Source organism: Lepidochelys kempii, chromosome 8, assembly GCF_965140265.1.
Source record: "Lepidochelys kempii isolate rLepKem1 chromosome 8, rLepKem1.hap2, whole genome shotgun sequence".
Classification (NCBI taxonomy): Eukaryota; Metazoa; Chordata; order Testudines; family Cheloniidae; genus Lepidochelys; species Lepidochelys kempii.
In genome coordinates, this window is record NC_133263.1 from 87153292 (window position 1) to 87174905 (window position 21614).

At 43.4% G+C, this 21614-nt stretch overlaps 1 protein-coding gene across 3 annotated transcripts in view; it reads left to right on the forward strand.

The window, feature by feature from the left end:
• Nucleotides 1–21614, forward strand: part of ANKRD13C (ankyrin repeat domain 13C) — a 50222-nt gene that overhangs the window by 21785 nt on the left and 6823 nt on the right. For all 3 annotated transcript variants that reach the window (XM_073357354.1, XM_073357355.1, XM_073357356.1), the window contains 7 exons: nucleotides 2963–3008; nucleotides 4036–4102; nucleotides 7981–8125; nucleotides 10088–10219; nucleotides 12621–12782; nucleotides 19743–19822; nucleotides 21440–21538. In XM_073357354.1, the coding sequence (XP_073213455.1) occupies nucleotides 2963–3008; nucleotides 4036–4102; nucleotides 7981–8125; nucleotides 10088–10219; nucleotides 12621–12782; nucleotides 19743–19822; nucleotides 21440–21538 (731 nt within the window). The remainder of the gene's footprint in view (nucleotides 1–2962; nucleotides 3009–4035; nucleotides 4103–7980; nucleotides 8126–10087; nucleotides 10220–12620; nucleotides 12783–19742; nucleotides 19823–21439; nucleotides 21539–21614) is intronic.

Here is a 21614-nt window from a genome sequence, read left to right on the forward strand (position 1 = left end):
GCCGAAGCTGCGGCTGGTCCTGTTGGCGTACGCCGATGACGTGCTCCTCATGGTCCAGGACCCGGGCGACTTGGCGCAGGTGGAGGCTTGCCAGGCCATCTATTCAGCAGCCTCCTCCATCCAAGTCAGCTGGGTTAAGAGCTCTGGCTTGGCGGTGGGGGACTGGCGGCGGGTGAACTCCCTCCCGCCCGTGCTTCAGACCATCCGGTGGAGCGCGGGTCCACTGCTCTACCTAGGCGTTTACCTTTCTGCCACGCACCCTTCTCTGCCAGAGAACTGGCAAAATTTAGAAGGCGGGGTGATAGAGCGGCTCCGGAATGGGACGAGGCTACTCCAATGTCTCTCCCTCCGAGGGAGAGCATTGGTGCTTAACTAACTAGTCCTCTCCACGCTCTGGTACCGGCTCAACACCCTGGTCCCGGCCCCGGGTTTCCTGACCAACCTCCGGACATCGATTCTAGAGTTCTTTTGGTCAGGAATGCACTGGGCCCCTGTTGGAGTTCTTCATTTACCCCTGAAGGAAGGAGGGCAGGGCCTGAAGTGTCTGCACACTCAGGTCTGTGTCTTCCGCCTCCAGGCCCTGCAGAGGCTCCTTTATAGTGCAAGTAGTTCGACGTGGAGCATACTGGCACACGCCTTCCTGCACCGCTTCCAAGGGCTCCGATACGACCGGCAGCTCTTTTATCTCTGTCCGAGAGGTTTTCCGCGAGACCTCTCCAGGCTGCCGGTCTTCTACCAGGACCTCCTCTGGACCTGGAAACTGTTTTCAACGACCTGGTCCGTGGCGGCCACCGTGGGAGCAGATCTCCTCGTGGAGCCCCTGCTATACAACACCCAGCTTCGTCTGCAGGTGGCGGAGTCCCGCTCGATGCGCCAGAGTTTGGACCTGGCAGAAGTCACGAGAGTCTGAGACCTCCTGGACTACGACCGGGGAGACTGGCTGGATCCCTTGACGCTCGCTTGGCGCATGGGGCTCTCCAGACCTTGTACCCCCCGGCTCATACTTCAGGAGGTGAAGGCCGCCTTGACGCCCGCTGCTCGGGCTTATCTCAATCGAGCCGGGCGCGAGGGCGAACCCCGCCCACCCTCTACCCCAGGCCCGCTGGAGCTTTCAATTGGGCCCCTACCCCGTAGATCCCAACAAACCCCTCACCCTTTCACTGCGAGCCGGCTGCATGAACTGCAGCCGGTCAGCTTCCAAATTGTGCCACGGAAACATCTATACACACTCACGCATCACACCCTTCACGCCCACACCCTGGTGTGCAGCCCCGATACAAAGTGGAGGGACCTCCTGCCACCTTTGGAGGGTGAGCAGCCCCGGTGGGCCAGCCTGTATTCCACCTTGGTCCCGAGGCCCATCGGGGACATTAGTTGGTGGCTCCTTCACAGAGCTGTGAGCACAGGCGTGTTTTTGACGCGGTTCACCCCCATCCCGGATACTTGCCCTTTTTGCAACGTGAGGGAAATCCCGGCACACGTATATTTAGAATGTGCCAGGCTGCAGCCCCTTTTCCGGCTCCTCATGAATATTTTATTACGCTTTTGGCTACACTTTTCCCCTCACCTTTTTATTTACACACTCCCCATCCGTGGTCCCCACAAAGTCGCAGGATCTCCTGGTTAACCTCCTCCTAGCCCTAGCTAAAACAGCCATTTATAAAACCAGAGAGGGGAGGCTGGCCAATGAAGCGTCCTGTGACTGTAGGGCCATTTTCCAATCCTCAGTACATTCAAGTATCCGGGCGGGGTTCCTCTGGGCAGCGTCCACTGACTCCCTTGACGCCTTCGAGGAGCGGTGGGCGCTGTCTGAGGTTTTTTGCTTGGTGATCCCGTCCAGTTCCCTCCATCTGACCCTTTGATTGAGGGGAAGAGCGAGAGACCCCAGCCCCAGCCGTTGCCACTGTGGATACCATCATCACTGTCACCTAGGAGGGGTCCTATCACATGTGGGTGTACGTCTCCCCACCCCCAAACCGCCCACCCCGCAGCCATGCCCATCTTGTTAGGAACTCTCAGGAGAGGAATAATTGGTGACACTGGGCGTGGCACTAGGTAACTCAGGTGAGTGGAAGACCATGAGTGTCGAGGAAGCCCCCCCACTCTGGGCCCAGGCTAGCCTGAACACTTCTCCCTCTTGAAGGCTGCTGTGTCATACCTTGCATTTGCTTTTGTTTTGTTGCATAGTTTTGCTTTATCCCTTTTGGTGATTTTTTGTAAGTGTTACACAAATAAAATTCTTTTCTGCTTTAAAAAAAAAAAATTACTCTCCTGTAGCCATCCGGCCCAACCCTGTCACATGGGGTATTCCTCTTTCACGCTAACACAAGATCATTTTTCTAATCTCCATGTTGAGATTAGAAATGGATGAATATCTCAAGTTGTTATTTAAAAAAAATGCTTGAAAAAGTACTTTACTCCTATCCCTTTTTGTTTTTGCTTTCTGCAACTATTCTGATGCAGAAATTTGAAGAAAGCACAATTTTGAACTTGTAAATATGAATGTTTATAATAGAGTTATATTTCTCACCATAATAGAGTTATACTTCCCTAATTATGGGACAAGCAGTGCTTCCTGACTGGGGTGTTCAATCAAAGTAGCTGACATAGCCTGAATTTTTAATATTGGATATTTACAACAAATTGCTTGTCCCCAGGCCAAGAAAAGCTTGAATGATTGCAAATAAAGAAATTCAGAAATAAAGGTACTAATAGGCAGTTTAGCCTCTCAATTTGTAATTTCATCATATTCACTCTGCTCTAGTTGGAATTAAGAAATGTTAATTTAATTGTTTTTCAGACGATAACATTGAAGGAACGAACGCTAGATTTTTTTTTTATTCACTGATACCCTGTCTTCGTTTTATCTAGCCTTTCCCAAGATGAAATTTGCATTTTGCGTGTCTTCCCAGAAATGTTAAACAGCTGTCAAGCTAATGATACATTCATATTTTTTTCACAGCTAGGTGACTTCTATCTAGAACTTCACTGGGATTTTCAAAGTTGGGGTAAGAGCTATACTACCTATCTTTATGTTCTGGTAGGTGCACAGAAAGGGAATCTGTAGTATCCCCCTAAAATTAGACTTCAGCATTGCTGAAAGAAAAAAATTAAACCCCATGGAGACCCCTCCTTCCTTTTAGATGTTGTGTGCAGAATTTCAAAGCCAATTTGGAATTGAAGCATGGAAAAATAAGCATCTGCTGTGCTACGAAAATTTGTTGAGCAGATGTACATGTAGCAACAACTTGGTATGTTACAAAGTAAATTGTGCTCTGTCTGTCGAGCTGGCACTGCACCTTTCTGTATAGGTGTGCAATATCAGAAAGGGCCAGACAGGGAGGGAACTGGGCCTTCTTGGTGTGGTGATGCTGAGGCCTGGTTCACTATGCCTTGATATGGTAGTCAGCCTTTGCCAGGGAAAATAGGAACCAGGAGTATAGCAAGAACTGTATTGTGGTTCCACCACCAATCTCCCACAATGGTGAGCAGCATAGCCTTGAGTGGAGTGCATCCTCTAATGACTTTCCCTAAACCATCCCATTCTGTTGATCTATGGTTGAGCCCCTCTTTGTGTAAATCCAGTTTCAGAAGAACAACATCCTGGACAGTGCATTTCAGAGCAATTATTCCTCTTCTCAGTAGGTTCAATTGACTCTGCAATTTGTTTTGTGCCTTTATAACACCACTCAGAACATTCTGGGGCATTTTTAACCATTAACTTTTTTACAGCTGTAAAACAAATGATGCTTTTAAAAATGCAGTCAGTTGTGTTATATCTGTCTTCTCACATATTAATATTATAAGACTGTCCTGATGCCCAGTTTCACTGCTGGTTTAATGTTCACTTGCGGTTTTAGATATAAGTGTAACTAATGGGCATAGTTCTATACTTAAAATACAGCAATATCTGAAGATGGGTGAAATTTGCAGTGTTTTATTAAATGTATATTGCTGAGAGACGGTTGCACAAAAGTACTTAGTTATATTTCTTATGTCTTGTTCAGTATTAATACTTTTCTTTTACACATATAGTGCCTTTACTTTCCCGAATTCTGCCTTCCGATGCGTGTAAAATATACAAACAAGGTATAAATATCAGGTAAGTAATATCAGTACTGGTTTGTACTATTGTAAACTTAAGTTATAAAACTAAGTGTTTATTACAGAACTCCAGCAGTGCAACTGAAATATCACTTTTGGTAGCGGTTTGAAGGCTATAATGGCTCCAGCCTGTAGAGCTTTCTGAAACAGTGTTATGCTTGCATGATTTTGTTTAAAAGGGCGTGGGAGGTGGAAGGAGTTTAAGTTGCACATTGTCCTTTTTAAAAACAATAAAAACCTGTTGTTTATTTAACAGAATAGAACTGCCTTGCAAATAACTGAGATCTGCATTCTGAGCTAGTTGTAAAGGTTTAGTTCTGTTTAAATTAAAAATTTCTTTATGTAATAGTTAGGTTTCGGGGGTCTGTATGGAAGTGAATCAAACAAGCATTTACAATTATTCGAATATCAAACAGGAGTGGGCTATTATTGTTGACTGTACTTAACTCTATCTTAGGGGTATAATTAGGAGTAATAAGGTAAAATGAAGGGAAGAAATTTAGTCAAGGAAAATCTGTAAATAGAGAGACCTGTTGCATAACAGTGTTTTGTAGGATGTGGGTGAAGCGCATTATAACTTATCCAGTTTCAAGTGACCAAGCATCAAAGAACACTCTAATGAAAAAAATCTCTTTTGACACAGATATCTGAATAAATCGTCTCCATTTATTGCCTTTTAGATTCTTTGGGGCCAAATCTAAATTCTTATTTGATTCAATTCTGTAAATACTTCCAAAGGCAGCTTAGGGTATGTCTGCACTACGAAATTAGGTCGAATTTATAGAAGTCAGTTTTTTAGAAATTGGGTTTATATTTTCGAGTGTGTGTCTCCCCACAGAAAATGCTCTAAGTTCATTAAGTGCATTAACTCTGCAGAGTGCTTGCACAGTACCGAGGCTAGAGTCGACTTCTGGAGCATTGCACTATGGGTAGCTATCCCACAGTTCCCGCAGTCTCCGCTGCCCATTGGAATTCTGGGTTGAGATCCCAATGCCTGATGGGGCTAAAATATTGTCGTGGGTGGTTCTGGGTACATATCGTCAGGCCCCCATTCCCTCCCTCCGTGAAAGCAAGGGCAGACAATCATTTCGCGCCTTTTTTCCTGAGTTACCTATGCAGATGCCATACCACGGCAAGCATGGAGCCCGCTCAGCTCACTGTCACCGTATGTCTCCTGGGTGCTGGCAGACGCGGTACTGCATTGCTACACAGCAGCAGCAACCCATTGCCTTGTGGCAGCAGACGGTGCAATAGGACTGGTAGCCGTCATTGTCATGTCTGAGGTGCTCCTGTGTGAGGTCGATCAGGAGCGCCTGGGCAGACATGGGCGCAGGGACTAAATTTGGAGTGACTTGATCAAGTCATTCTCTTTAGTCCTGCAGTCAGTCCTATTGAACCATCTTATGGTGAACGGGCAGGTGATATGAATTGCTAGCAGTCCTATTGTACCATCTTCTGCCGAGCAGCCATGAGATGTGGATGGCATGCAGTCCTTCTGCACCGTCTGCTGCCAGCCAAAGATGTAAAAGATAGATGGAGTGTATCAAAACAAGAAATAGACCAGATTTGTTTTGTACTCATTTGCAAACACCCCCCCCCCCCCCCGTCTAGGGGACTCATTCCTCTAAGTCACACTGCAATCACTCACAGAGAAGGTGCAGCGAGGTAAATCTAGCCATGTATCAATCAGAGGCCAGACTAACCTCCTTGTTCCAATAAGAACAATAACTTAGGTGCACCATTTCTTATTGGAACCCTCCGTGAAGTCGTGCCTGAAATACTCCTTGATGTAAAGCCACCTCCTTTGTTGATTTTAGCTCCCTGTAAGCCAACCCTGTAAGCCGCGTCGTCAGTTGCCCCTCCCTGCGTCAGAGCAATGGCAAACAATCGTGCATCTGAGTTGAGAGTGCTGTCCAGAGCAGTCACAATGGAGCACTCTGGGATAGCTCCCGGAGGCCAATACCATCGAAATTGTGTCCACAGTACCCCAAATTCGACCCAGCAAGGCCGATTTAAGCGCTAATCCACTTGTCAGGGGTGGACTAAGGAAATCGATTTTAAGAGCCCTTTAAGTCAAAATAAAGGGTTTCATCGTGTGGACAGGTGCAGGTTTACATTGATTTAACGCTGCTAATTTTGACCTAAAGTCCTAGTGTAGACCAGGGCATAGTGTGTTTTTAAAATCTTTGGAATAAGTGTTTTCTGATATTCTTGTCCATTGGAATGCAGCTTTCTGCTCTCCTAGGTGTTAAAGTTGGTTTTCTTAGAAGTCAGCTCAGATGATGCTCTTGACTAACATGTGTTTTAATTACTGAAGTGCTTCTAAAACTTAACTAGACAGTGATAACTATAACTTAAATTCAAATGGTTGGAGAATGAATTTTGGTTAATTTCTTACTGAGTCAGTTCCAGGAACAAATAGTTCAATTGTACCCAACTATTTGTCATGTAACAAATTCATGTCTCAGTGAGTTAAATATATTATTAAACATTATTTGAATTAAAGCTGATTTCAGATATTTAAAAAGTGACTGCTCTATAAAACATCAGTGGCAAACATTACTATAATTTCAGAGAACAAATGTTCAAATTCTGAGAGGCAAGAATTATAAACCATTTTGTTTCTACAACTTTTCCAGGACAGCTCTTTAATTAGCTGTAGTATTCTTTGTTGGATTCAAGTGTCTCTTCCTTTTAAGCTCCAAAATAAAAAAAATCAGAATAATAAATTATTCAGAGAAACTGCTGCTTTCTTTAAAGCTTTTAACACAGAAATATGTTCTGCCTTTTTAGGTCAGATCTCTCTGAGACCGGCCTAAGTCTCGTCTCTTTGCGCAGATTCTAATTGCATTAATGGTAATGGGAGCTGAGAGTGAATCTACACGAGAATACCCTATATTGTCTTGACTTAAAAAGATGAATAAATGGCATAACTGAGTTTAAAAATATAACTTAAGATCTAGTGGCGGTTAGACCAAACAAATCTGGTGGCTTTAGCTGTCTATAAAAACATGTATTTTGGAGGCAGCCCTCAGGACTTATATCAGGAAACACTTCATGCTCCACTCAACTCTTAATTTGACAGGTCAGTAGAAGTATTCCCTATGCCTATGCTGCTGAAAGTACAAAAAAAAAAAAATTAAAAGGCTAGAAATAGTCTAGCTAAATATGACAAAAACAAGACAGTGCAAAGTTCACGCTGGTCCTTTTCTCAATTTGGGCCAGATCCTGATTCCATTACTTGCAACCTTGCTGCAATCAGTGAACTGTTCAGTAATCCTCACTCACATTGAGTAACATGTATCAGAATGTGGCCACTTATGTTTAGGGAAATTCCTCTCCGTGTATTTGCCAGGTAAAATCAGTCAGTATCCTGATACAATGCAGTTTTGAGGGCAAAAGGATGCAGTGGCAGCTTTTCTTAAAATGTTTTCCATTTGTAATTCTATTGTATTCCTACAATATGAAGGGAAAGCATTATCTTTTGCCATAAAAGTAACACAAATATCCCCTGAACCATATTTGTAATGTAGGACTAAGTCACATTGAATTCTGTACATTTCACCACATTCATATAATTGAATGCTATAGATTTTCCTATGCATTTGTGCCACAACCTGTTAGTTTGCATTTATACAGATATCTTTACTACATTGGAATTTATTGTATAAGCAAAAAGTAGTAGTTTGTTGCCTATTTGTAGAAGTGAAATTTGCAATAATAACTGTATTAAAACAATGAAAATGTAGATTTTACTATACCACTTTGGGGGGAAAAAGCAATGCTTTTGGATGCTAATAGAACTCATTTGTATATTTGAACATTTCTGGATAATTCCTTTTGCAAAGGTGCTTTACCATGGGTATATTTCCACAGGCTTGACACAACTCTCATAGACTTTACTGACATGAAGTGCCAACGAGGGGATTTAAGCTTCATTTTCAATGGTGATGCAGCACCCTCTGAATCTTTTGTAGTTTTAGACAATGAACAAAAAGTTTACCAGCGAATACATCATGAGGTGAGCAACTGCATATATAGATGACATTAAACATGTTACCTTATACCTATGTGTTTTCAGCACTCATGAAATACTTATATTAAATGGGTATTCTCCTAAAAAGTCAGGGTCTGTACCCAACTAGGGTTTAAGTAATACTTAGCAATGAGGTAAGCGTTCTACAAGGAAATCTTGCTGATGACACAATGGTTGGGGGGATGGTAAATAATCAGGAGGACAGGTCACTGACAGAGTGAGCTGCATTGCTTGGGAAGCTGGGCCCAAGCAAACAATGCATTTTTAATATAGCCAAATGTAAGGTCATACATGCAGGAACAAAGAATATAGGCCATGTTTACAGGATGGGGACATGCTATCTGAAAGATATGAGGATTGTGGTGAATAATCAGCCAGACATGCCATGAGCTCTCAATGTGACACTGGTCAAAAGAGTGAGTGGGATCCTTAGAAATATAAACAGGGGACTCTCAAGTGGGAATAGAGGTTATATTGCCTCTGTTTTTGGCACAGGTGCAACTGCTGCTGGAATACTGTGTCCAGTTCTGGTGTTCCCAGTTCAAGAAGGATGTTGATAAATTGAAGAGGGTTTGGAGAAGGGCCACGAGAATGATTAAAGAATTAGAAAACATGCCTTATAATTATAGACTCAAAGCACTCAATCTGTTTAGCTAAACAAATAGAAGGTTAAAGGGTGACTTGAGCAGTCTATAAGTATCTACATGGGGAACCAAGATATGATAATGGGACTCTTAAGTCTAGCAGACAAACAAGATACAATGGCTGGAAGTTGAAGCTAGAAAAAATCAGAGTAGAAATAAGGGGTAGATTTTTAACAGTGAATGTAATTTAACTGTTGGAACAATTTACCAAGATGGTGGATCTCCATCATTACACTGTCCTTTTTAAATCAAGACTGGATGTTTTTTTCTAAAATACATGCTTTTATTTAAATTGGAATTAATTCAGGAAGTCCTATGGCTTGTGTTATGCAGGCGGTCATGTGTCCAACTAGGTAGATCAGTGGTTCTCAAAGTTTTATACCCCTTAAGTTTTGACCCCTTTCACATAGCAAGCCTCTGAGTGTGACCCCCCCCTTATAAATTAAAAACACTTTTAAATATATTTAATATCATTATAAATGCTGGAGGCAAAGCGGGGTTTGGGTTGGAGGCTGACAGTTCGTGACCCCCCCCCCAATGTAATAACGTGATCCCCTGACGGGTCCCAAGCCCCAGTTTGAGAACCCCTGGACTAGATGATCACAATGGTATCTTCTGGCTTTTATAACCTATGAACCTGTTTAGGCACTGTATGTAGCAAACAATCTGCATCAGCACAAAGTATGCGAAATACTGGATACTTTGAAGCCTCTTGAAGCAAAGACTTTAAGCTACTGTTTACATGGATAGTGATTGAAAATCAACAAAATGGGGCAAGGTGCTTTCAAATAATAACTTTAAAGCTTCTTAACTGATTTTAGACAGCTATCTGTCCCTTTCCACAGAAACAGGGAAAAATTGGAGCAGAGTTGTAAACGTATCGCAACATCAACCACTGAAGTTAGGGACCAGTGATGCTGTTTGGGGTTTCCTCCCCCCCCCCCCAGTACCAGACAAACTATGTTCGAATCTGTTTTTCCATTGGTGGTATAGTAATGTTAAACTAGTTGAGACTGTACACGTACACTGAATTATTAGTACATTTGGCTGGCACAGTTTTAGACCATGTGCCTCCTTCCGTAATACTAGTTGTATAAGGTACTACAATGCCAATGTTATAAGACATTTTTTGAATTATTCTAATAAAATAACTAGTTCTTGAAGCATCCGTAATTTTCTGGGGGAGAAAAATTTGTCCAATTAAAGTATAAGGCTTATTCATGTACAGTCTGCTTGTAAAAATGAGAAAGTTTAAAATAATCAGTAAGTACTGTTCAGTATTTTAGGATTTCTTTTGTTCCAGGAATCTGAGATGGAAACGGAGGAGGAAGTTGACATTTTAATGAGCAGTGATATTTATTCAGCAACATTATCAACCAAATCAATTACCTTCACGCGTGCCCAAACAGGATGGCTTTTCAGAGAAGACAAAACAGTAAGTCTGAACAGAGCCTCTCTGTCTTATCCAGCCCTTTCTTTGATACTGTGCTCAAAATAGCACTGGCAGACGGTGTTAATGCAAAAGAGGAGAGTAAGGAGTGTTTATTTGTCTTCAACATTTTTATCATGTTAAATCTCACCTCTCTTTGAGTTGTAAGCCAGGGAGGAAGAGGGTTTTTTATGTTCGTGGTTGAAGCAGAGTCTGTGCCAGACAGTGCAGGCAGTGTAAGAAACGTAGTAAAAGGATCTTGGACTCATTGTGAAGAGACAGGAAAGGAGACAGAAAAGTGCAGTATTCCACAGTAGAAGTAGGGAGTGAACAAGAGATTATGAAGACCTGAAGTCGGAAGTAGAGGAGTAGGCAAATTCAAGATCTTGTAATGAAGACTTGAGAATGAAGATGTTTAAACATGTTGCTATAGCTTGGACAGAATCAGTTTATAGATGCCACAGTAATAGTTGACATATTAAAACATTAGATAGAAACCAAAACAATGGCAGAAAGTATATTAATTCCTTTTCAGAGGATGGGATGAAGAGAAGTCATAGTGGTTATTGTTCAGGCACTCCTTTTATTATCTTTGGCTAATGAAAACACTTCAACTTAAAAACTCCCAAGGGCCATTTCTGATAGCTGACAGCATTTGCTAGGTCCCTTGTCAAACCACTCCCCTCTTGCCAGCATGCAGTTTTCAGCCAGTCTTTGCTTCATCTAGTTCTCCTACCAGCTCCCCATTCAGGGCAGGCAAGATGAAAGGTGAGGCAATAATCAGCTGACCTAGGTGCTCTGCCCATGCCTCTGACATTCCAGATCCCAGACAGCAAAGGCAGATACAAAGATTATGCAAGAATAGAACTTAATTAATTTTTTTTTAAAGCATACAGTGTAAAAATCCCATGGGATTCACCTGCAAAATGCAACAGTTAAAAGTCAGCTTAGTTAGTAGGCACTTCAGACACCTAGTGCTCTTTGGTGCACCAACTTTAACTGTGCTCTGGCTGATCATTTTTGAAGAAACACCTGCTAATTTGGAACTCTGGGTAGAAATTGAGCTCAATACACTTTATGCCCCTGTGTCTTCTGATTCCACCAAAATCTACACTAGACTGCACCATTGTCAGGTACAAACACAAAATACAGCTCACTGTATTTGCACTTTGCCAAGATACATTTAGAGCTTGCAGAAATCTACATTAATTTGAATTAACCAGGAGGAAAAACCCCAAACTCTCTACAATTGTTATTGCTCTTACAGCTGTAGACCCTGTGAAAATACAGAATGCCAGTACCTTATACTTGTTCAGGTTTGGTCATCTCCAAGAGGATAAAGCAGAGATAGATTAGGCCCACAAAATATCAACAGTGGTCAGAGAGATGGGGTTGGGGATTTACCTGTGATATTGGAGATGACCTACTCTAGGATTATTTAGTGCAGAAAGGCAGTTTGGGAGGGATGAGGCTAAAATATGGGAAATAAGGCCCTGATTCTACAAGCTGCTTTATGTTCCATTGAACACAGGAGGTGGTACTTAGCATTTCCTAAGATCAGGCCCTGAGGAATTATAAACAATTAAAGGAGTTAACAAAAATTGTGTGGGGCTACTATTTCTTATCTCATTCTATAAGAGTAGAGACATTCAAAGCTGTAAAGTAGAAAGTAATGCCATTTATAATTTTAAATTACCAAGCTGTATACAGTAATACCAAGAGTAATGGCAAATAATTTAGCAGTGGTTTTTTAAAGGATTAAATAAACTAACACTTCCTGCTATTCAACCTAGACACATGGAGAATCCAACCTGTCTGTGAGGTACTAGTGCTCACTTGTAAGGGAATGAAAGGAATGTTTTTCCTCCTTAGGTATAGATATACTGCCAGTTGTCTTCCTGTGTGGGGTAAGATTTTTGCCTTCTTTTGAAGCATTAGGTGATGTCACTCAAAAATTAGCTCCTATCTGAACACGTTCTTATAACTTACTTTTTCCATTTTATATGCAAAAAATAAGTTCTGTATAAAATATCAATTGACACAGTCAGCTGTTCTAGAACGTACCAGGCACAGAAGAAAAACCATGTTTCCCCTTGCCATCTTCAGATTTGCTCTTTGGGAAATGCTGACATAAATAGATGTTTCTTGCTAACGTAAGTTTTTATCCCCAAAGAAATCCTTGCAAGGGCAATCAGTGTTTCTGCTGCACTTCCATTTACATTGTTGGAGATATTCAGTGTTAATGCAAGTCCTCTGTCAGTACAGGTGACTTAAAGAATAACATTCATTCTTATGTACTTACATTTATTTCCTTTCATGTATTACTCGTTTTAGTCTTTGAATATTCCTGTTTTAAGTTATTTTACCATAGCTTTTGAGTTCATTAATTCAAATATCTATCTTACAGGAAAGAGTAGGAAACTTCTTGGCAGACTTCTACTTGGTCAATGGACTTGTTTTAGAATCTAGGAAAAGAAGAGAACATCTCAGTGAGGAGGATATTCTTCGAAATAAGGCCATCATGGAAAGCCTGAGTAAAGGTGGTAACTTGATGGAACAAAATTTTGAGGTATAGTTAGCTTGTTATCTGTATAAATCTTAGTTTAAAACATCTGAACTGGTTTATAACTCTAATCAGTATGGTCTTTCCCCTGTAAAATTCCTTCTGATTATACTGAATATTTCAGTGAGTGATCCCTTGATCTTTCATGATGGCTTTTACAATAAGGTGGAGTTCTTTCTAGCTGACTGAATCAGAATATTTTCATTTTCTATTTGGCAGGATTTTTTGGTTCTAGTTTAGAATGTTGCTTTGAAGGTCATCTTTTTGTTAGTGCTGTTCCCCTCTAGAGCACTTTATAGAGGTGGCAGGCAGATTTTATCCAAGACCTGGTTTCTGGGTGGTTCCTTTTTTAAGTACCTTATCAGGCCAATTGGTTAGAGCTTTGGGCCGGATTAGCCTTAAAATGTAGGTTTCAGAGTAACAGCCGTGTTAGTCTCTTTGCAAAAAGAAAAGGAGTACTTGTGGCACCTTAGAGACTAACCAGTTTATTTGAGCATGAGCTTTGGTGAGCTACAGCTCACTTCATCGGATGTAGTTTTCCTCTTTCCTTCATGAACTGGGAAACGATTCACCAAATAGTTAGAACCACTGACTTACTGTCTTTGCACTATCCTAAATGTTTGAATGTACTTTTTTGTTTTTAGTCTTTGTCTCATAATTTTCAGGTAAACTTTATGCATTCCAACTTTTGTGGCCTACACTCTTTGGTAAAATGTGGTAATATAAGGAAGGCATGGATATCACTTTACTATCTTTGAGTTAATTGTGGTTACTTTCAATAGATAGCAAATATTTCAGTGATCATAATGTAAAGAAAGCAAACTGCTACATGAAGTCAAAGCATGAGGAGTTCAACTATGTGGTGAATTGATTTAATATTTTCTCTTTGTCGAGTTTTTTGTGTGTTAAAATCATCCAGCATAAAATGACTGCAGGGATGTTATGCTTGTGGGGAGGCAGTGGAGGTGGGGGAGCATTGGAATTACTTGATGTTACTAATGTGTAACTCGTCACAGTGGACTTGCTGCTTGGGGGATTTATTAGAGCAGCCAAGCAACTTACTATTTTTACACGGATAGTGAGTTCAATCTTAGTAAGGAAGGACTGTGCAGTTGTGCCAGGTTGTGCAATTATATGGGTGTCTTTCTGCACCACAGTGTTTCAGAGAATAGGATGCTAGTACATTTTGACTTGTGTGCTAAGAATATAGAGCCAGGATTTTTTTTTTTAAATGTTTAACATCAGACACCTGTTTCTGAAAATCTTGCCAGTAGATATATAAATACTGGGTTTTGAGAATTTACTACCAATTTTAAAACCTTTCCCTAACTTACTAATTGTACATTCAGTTTCTGAATACATATGGTAATGGAGAGTAGCATCCCTCCACCATCATCCTGGAACAGGGATCCACAAGCAATGTTTTAGCAAGCTTCAGGCATGTCAAGTTTCCATTGGAAGAGATTAACTTCAGTAGATAGAAAGCTCTCAAATCCTACAATAAATGTGGTAATTTATTTATTTGGAATTAATGACACTTTTACATTTTCACTAGTTTTCTATTGCTTTAACAGGCACTTACATTGGTGAGAATAGGTGATTTTTAAAACATAAACACAGTAGAACTGATCTCGGAATAGATTTACCTTCTAAAATCAGCCAGACAGTAATCCATCTAAGGCAAACTACGGCCCGGCCTATGGGATTGTCCTGCCCGGCCCCTGAGCTCCTGGCCCTGGAAGGTCGCCCCCGGCCCCTCCCCCGTAGCCTCACCTCGCCACGCTGCCAGCGCAACGCTCTGGGCAGCAGGAGGGGCGAGCTCCTGGGCAGCACAGCTGCAGAGCCTGGCCTGACCCGGGGCTCTGTGCTGCATGGCGCAGCTACTCCTCCTGGTGCAACTGTGCTGCCAGCCACCGGTGCTCGGGGGGGGGGGGGGGTGGATAGAGGGCAGGGGTGTGGATAGGGGTCGGCGTGGTCAGAGGGCGGGGAACGGGGGGGTTGAATGGGGACAGGGGTCCGGGGTGGCAGCAGTCAGGAAGGAGAGGAGGGGTTGGATGGGGGGCGGTCAGGGGACAGGGAGTGGGGGGTTGAGGGGGCAGGGGTCGGAGGGGGCAGTCAGGAAGGAAGGGGGGGTTGGATGGGGTGGTGGGGGGCAATTAGGGGTAGAGGGTCCGGGGGTGGTCAGGGGACCGAGAGCTGGGGGGGAGTGGATGGGGCGGGTTCCCGGGGGGGCCATCAGTGAACGGGGAGGGGGGTTGGATGGGGCAGGAGTCCCAGGGGGCGAGAAGCAGGGAGGTCGGATAGGGGGCGGGGGCTGGGCCATGCCTGGCTGTTTGGGGAGGCACAGCCTTCCCTAACCAGCCCTCCATACAATTTCAGAAGCCCAATGCGGCTCTCAGGCCAAAAAGTTTGCCCGCCCCTGATGTAACCTGACACTTGAGTGCTACCATAAAACATTGGGCAAGCATTCTGGATTCCTAATTTAAGTCCTAGTGTGGTGTGTGTAATGATGTTTCATGGTATTAAATAGACACTTTCTTTTTGCTAATGGAAATGACCTAGTTTGGTAATGTTATCTGCTTCGGTCTACTAAGTAAGTGACCCTTGCAAGCCAAGCTTGAAGTTCATTTGCAGGACAGTGTTGAACGCTGATCTTGAAATATGCTTGGATGAGTAGAGAAAATGGTTACTCACCTTCTCATAACTGTTGTTCTTCGAGATGTGTTGTTCACGTCCATTCCAATAAGGTGTGTGCGTGCCATGTGTACAGTCATCGAAAAGTTTTCCCTTAACAGCTCCGTCGGGTCGGCTGTGGAGCCCCCTGGAGTGGCGTCTTCATGGCACTCAATAAATGACCCTGCCGACCTGACCCCCCTTCGGTTCCTTCTTGCCGGCTACTCCGACAGAGGGGAAGGAGGGTGGGTATTGGAATAGACGTGAACGACACATTTAGAAGAACAACAGTTACAAGAAGGTGAGTAACCGTTTTTCTTCTTCGAGTGCTTGTTCACATTGATTCCAATCAGGTGACTCCCAAGCGCTACCCTGGAGGTGGGGTCGGAGTGAAGGAATAAATAGTTGATTGGAGCACCGTCCTGCCGAATGCTGCATCGTCTCTGTCATGCTGGGTGATAGCATAGTGAGAAGTAAACATATGCACCAATGACCAAGTTGCTGCCCTGCAGATCTCTTGTATCGGGACCTGGGCCAGGAACACAGCTGATGAGGCTTGTGCCCTTGTGGAATGTGCCGTAAGAGTAGGGACTGGGACCTTGGCTAACTCGTAACATGTGCGGATGCAGGATGTGATCCAGGAAGATAGTCTTTGAGATGAGACTGGGAGTCCTTTCATCTGGTCTGCTACCGTCATGAACAGTTGGTTCAACTTCCTGAATGGTTTCGTGTGCTTGATATAAAATGCTAGCGCTTGCCGAACATCCAGTGACTGCAGCCTCTGCTCTTGGGTACTGGTGTGAGGCTTAGGATAGAAGACAGTTAGAAAAATGTCTTGTGACACTACTTTGGGGAGGAAGGCTGGGTGAGGCCTGAGCTACACCATGTCCTTGTGAAAGACCAAGTAGGGTGAGCCTGATATTGATATGAAGGGGAGCTCGTCCTGCGACCACAGGCCCTGTATTTGGAGATCTCCCAAGTGTGCCCCCCAACCTAGATCTGACGCGTCCGTTCCTAGGGACGAGGAAGGCAGTGCACTGTTGAAGGGGACACCATCTGAGGGTTGAGCCACCACTGTAGGGACTTGAGTATGTGTCCTGGCACCATCACTACTGAGTCCAGCTGGTCGTGCCCCAGTCGGTATATCTGGGCGAGCCATGCTTGAAGGGGTCTCAGCCTCATTCTGGCATGCCTGACTATTTATGTGCAGGAGACTCAGGCATCCCCTTGCAGTAGTGGTCGGGTACCACCTGAGGCTTTGAATAATTTCTGTCCTGGCCTGGAAACAGGTCTCTGGCAGGAATGCACTTGCTTGTACCGAATCCAATACCGCTCTGATGAATTCTGTTCTTTGGGTCGGTGATAAGATTGACTTGCTCACGTTGATGAGGATTCCTAATCTCTGGAAAGTGGACCTGACCAATCGTGCATGAGACTCTACCTGCTGTCTGGTACGGCCCCTGAGCAGCTAGTCATCTAGGTATGGGTATACCTGCATCTGCCTCCTCCGGAGAAAGGCTGCTAGACCGACATGCACTTGGTGAATATTTGGGGGGCTGTCAACAGACCGAATGGGAGGACCGTGAACTGATAGTGTTTGTGGTTGAGCGCAAACTGGAGAAAATGTCTGTGTGCAGGTTGAATGGCTATGTGAAAGTATGTGTCTTTCAAGTCAAGGGGTGGCTACCAGTCTCCCGGAACGAGGGAAGGGAGACCATGCGGAACTTCAGCTTCACCATGAACTGGTTGAGTCCTTGCAGGTCTAAAATGGGTCTGAATTTGCCTTGGGAATTAGGAAATAACAAGAGTAGAAACCCTTGCCCCTTAGCTCCTGAGGAACCTCTTCCACTGCCCCTATGGTGAGGAGCAATTGCACCTCCTCCATAAGGAGTTGCTCATGAGAGGGGTCCCTGAAGAGGGACGGGGAAGGGAGTTGGGAGGGAGAGGAGGAGCAGAAGTGGAGAGAATAACGAAGAACCCAGCAGTCTAATGTTTGGGACCAAGCACGGTGGAAGTGGGATAGACCATTCAGAAAACATGGGTAAGGGTCCGGTGGTGTGGCACGTGCGCCGTCCTCAGGCGCATCTTCAAAAGGCCTGTTTAGAGCCTGATGAAGGCTTAGACTGGCCATGACCTTGCCCCAAAGGGGGGTTGGAAGGTTTCCGCTTGCCATTCCTGCCCCTTCATCTATAAAAATCCTGCCTTGGCCAAGGAGGGTATGAGTGTTGTTGTTTTGGTTGGTTCTTAAAGTGTTTGCATTGGGTTGCCAGCGTATGCATTCCCAATGACTTCATGGTCGCCCTGGAGTCTTTCAGGCTGTGCAGCTTACAGTCTGTCTGCTCAGAAAGGAGCCCCACGCCCTCGAAGGAAAGGTCCTGCAGTGTTTGCTGCACTTCTGGGGGTAGCCCAGATGCTTGAAGGCATGATGTTCTCCTCATGGCTATGCTGGAGGAGAGGATATGGGTGGTTGAATCCGAGTCTAGGGAAGCCTGCAGAGAGGTCCACGCTACCGCCTTCCCTTCCTCCTATGATGGCGGAGAATTCAGCCCTAGAATCCGCAGGGATCAGTTCTTTGAACTTCAACATGGAGGACCATGAATTGAAGTTATACCTACTGAGGATAGCTTGCTGGTTAGCTATCCTCAGCTGGAGGCCCAAAGTGGCGTAGACCTTTCTACCAAATAGGTCCATCCTTTTTGCCTCCTTAGATTTGGGGGCTGGTCCTTGCTATCCCTGACGCTCTTTCTCATTAACCTCTGACACAACCAAAGAGCATGGCTGTAGGTGTGAGAATAAGTATTCATAGCCCTGAAGTGACAAAGTATTTGTGCTCCACACTTTTGGCAGTCAGTGGAATTTAGGCCGGGGTCTGCCATAGGGTCTTTATATTGTTTTGAGCAGTTTTGATCAAAGGCAGAGCTACCCGTGATGGACGTTCGGGAGTGAGAGTATCCACCATGGGGTCCTCAGCTCGACCACCTCCTCTGTTTGCAACCCCAAGTTGCGGGCAGTCGACCTAAGAAGGTCCTAATGTGCCCTATGGTCAATCGGAGGAGGGCCCGAAGCTGATGCCCCTGCCACAGCTTCATCAGGGGAAGATGATGAGGTGGCCAGAGGGGGTATTGGGTCTTCCTGCTCCTTCAGGTCCCTGACCTCCTCTTGGTCGGTGCAAGCCCCTGTGACGATTACAGCCTGGGACGCTGTAGCCTGACTCTGTGGCTGGTTCCGTGTTGGGGTCGCCTCTGCCAGGACTGGAGCCTGAAGGGATGGTTGGGACAGAATGGCCTCGGATCCCTGAGGCATAGGCCTGTCCCTAAGAGTGTCAGGTGGCCGGTGTTCCGATGCTACTGATCTTGACCCCCTTTAAAAGGTACCCTGGGCCTGATGATAAGCACAGGGGGCCACTGTGGCTGCCAGGCCGGTGGTTCCCTCCTTCATTGCCTCTCGGACCTATGTCGAATGCGCCTCGATTAGTACAAGTCGGCATCAGACTCGGAGGAAGCAGATCCCAATTGTGAGGACCACGGCAGTGCAGAGAGCCCATGCACCGACGGCTGGTGCCGTGACAAGGTGGGGGACTGGTGCTGGGACAATCTCACTGGGGACCTGTGCCTGGGATCAGGCAATGGGGACCAGTAGTGGGTATCTGGTGCCGGTTATTGAGGATGAAGGCCCGGTGCCACGGGTCAGTACTGGTCCTCTGCTAGCGCCAGGGATCAGTGCCGGAGAGGGAACATATCTCCTTGTTTTACCAGCTCTTGGAATCCCAAATAATTCTTTATGCAGTATCTTCTTGACGTACAGGAGTCTCTCCTCAATGTCGTTTTTTAAAGTTAAAGTCTTTGGATTATTTTTAAGAATATCCTATGATAGCATTGTCCAAACATCTAGTTTAAAGGGTACTTTTTATTTTAAAGAGGAAAAGGTGTATTATGAGAACAATCAGCATAAAGATTTTATTTGTAGTATACATTAGCCATAATTTCCATCAGTCTCTTCTTTCCTGTCACTTGTCATCCTGATGTTCGTGATTATTGCAGCACTAAAATAGCAGACTTCTGTGTGAATTAGTGCTTGGAGCCAAGTGTCCACATGCAAAGTTAAAAATCATGGGAGAGAAGAGAAGGAAGTGGAGATATTAGGTGAAACGGTTAAACTTGGCTAGCTTCATACTGGATGGGGTGAAGTGATGCGTTTTATAGACTGAAAAGTGAAATTTTATCTTTTAAGCATATAGTACCATGCAATAACTTAATATTTTACAGCTAGTGACCACTTGTTTTTCCTTAACAGCCTGTCAGACGACAGTCCCTTACTCCACCTCCACCCAACACAATTACATGGGAAGAATACATATCTGCTGAAAATGGAAAGTAAGTATATCAGTTTCTTTTAAAGACAAGGAGTCTTTAGCTGTAGATACTTTCCTTCTTTAGCTTATGTTTTTACAGCTCCATAGCATCTGTATTTTTCTTGCCTTGGCCTGTAAAACACACTTTTCACAAGGCTGGCGTGAGTAAAAAAGGGGTTGTGTAGCAGTAAAGATATAAATAATTTGACAATATAATCTTGCACTGCAATTAACTGAAAATACAGCAATATTTTGTAAGATTGTGGTCTACTTGATATCTGAAGCCTAAACTTTAAACACTTAAAAAATTAAGCTCTGTGTTTAACACATTTTAGTAAAGCTTTCTATGTACAACAATCCTATTTATGCTTAAGGTAGTATCAAATTAATTGCTAGCACCAATTAATAGACCTGAGTTTTGACTTCAGGCAAGATGTAATAAATAGCTTATGACCAAACGCATTATTTACATCCAGAAGCACACATTTTCTGAAACAATGTGTGAAACTGCTCAGTAGCAGCCATGTTTTGTGTAAAATGCAGTCCTCATCTAACACCATAGTTAGCTACTTGTTGCCTCTTATACTAGTTAACTGTAGTTTAGATTGTGTAAATTCAGCAGCTGAGTAAAAATTGTTTTTCCTAGGATTAGACTTTCCGTAATTTGATGTTTGAGCACCCAAAAGTGTCCTAGTTGCTTCACAAAAACTAGTAAAGATACAGACCTTGTTCCAAAGAGTTCACAATACATATTCAGATGTTAGAAGAACAGTAAGGGTGATATACAGAGCAAGGTTTACAATATGTGATTATTCAATAAGACATGAACATCTTGATTTTGTTTAGGTATTAACTACATTTAGAGGTGTAGCAGAAGTAAGTATATAAGGAAGGATATGAATAATTGCGCGCACACACTTATCTATTAATATGGGGAAAGAATATGATTAAACGTTAGATTTTTTTTTTGCATATTCCAAACATAAATCATGTTCAAAAGTACAAACATGAGAGGATATGAATGTCTAATCTGTATTTCCAATGAATATAACTTAAAGATAGAAAAGGCCTGTTATTTTCTATCTGTCCTGTTCCAGTACAAAATTGTGTTCTATGTTGTGTTCTCCAGTGTTTCATCCATTCTGTTTTTAAACGACTACCGCAAAAGAACTTCCATGGCTTCTGTTGTGAGCCCATTGTACTGTCTGATGGATCTCGTAGCAGGAATCTTATATTCTATCTAAACTCTTCCTGTCCAAGTTCATTATGGCATTTCTTGTTTATACTCCCATGGACAACCCTAAACACTTTCCCATACGATCTTAGCTGGTTTTCATGTCTTCCCCCATAGTTCTCATTTAGCACAACCTATCCGTATTCAGCTATTTTAATTTTTTTTTTCATGTCAGCTACTTAATTGTTTTTGTTGCTTTTCTGTGAATTCCCCAGAACTTATGGTAAGCTAAATTAAGATGCTGTCCTTTTCTCTCCTAGGTGCAGCTCTTATTTCATATTAATTCTCTTAAACATAAATAATGTTTTTCACATCTTAACTCTTTTTAAGGTCTGACTTATTTATTTCATAAAAACAAACATCCCATTGACAAGTGTTTTTAACTATTTGTTTATTTGTTTAAAGAGCTCCTCACTTGGGTAGAGAGCTGGTGTGCAAAGAAAGCAAGAAAACATTTAAAGCCACAATAGCCATGAGCCAGGAATTTCCCTTGGGAATTGAATCGTAAGTCAGAGTTGTCTGTAAACATTCATATGTGGTGGAATTAAACAGTTACGTTACTTGTACTGCAACTGTTTTT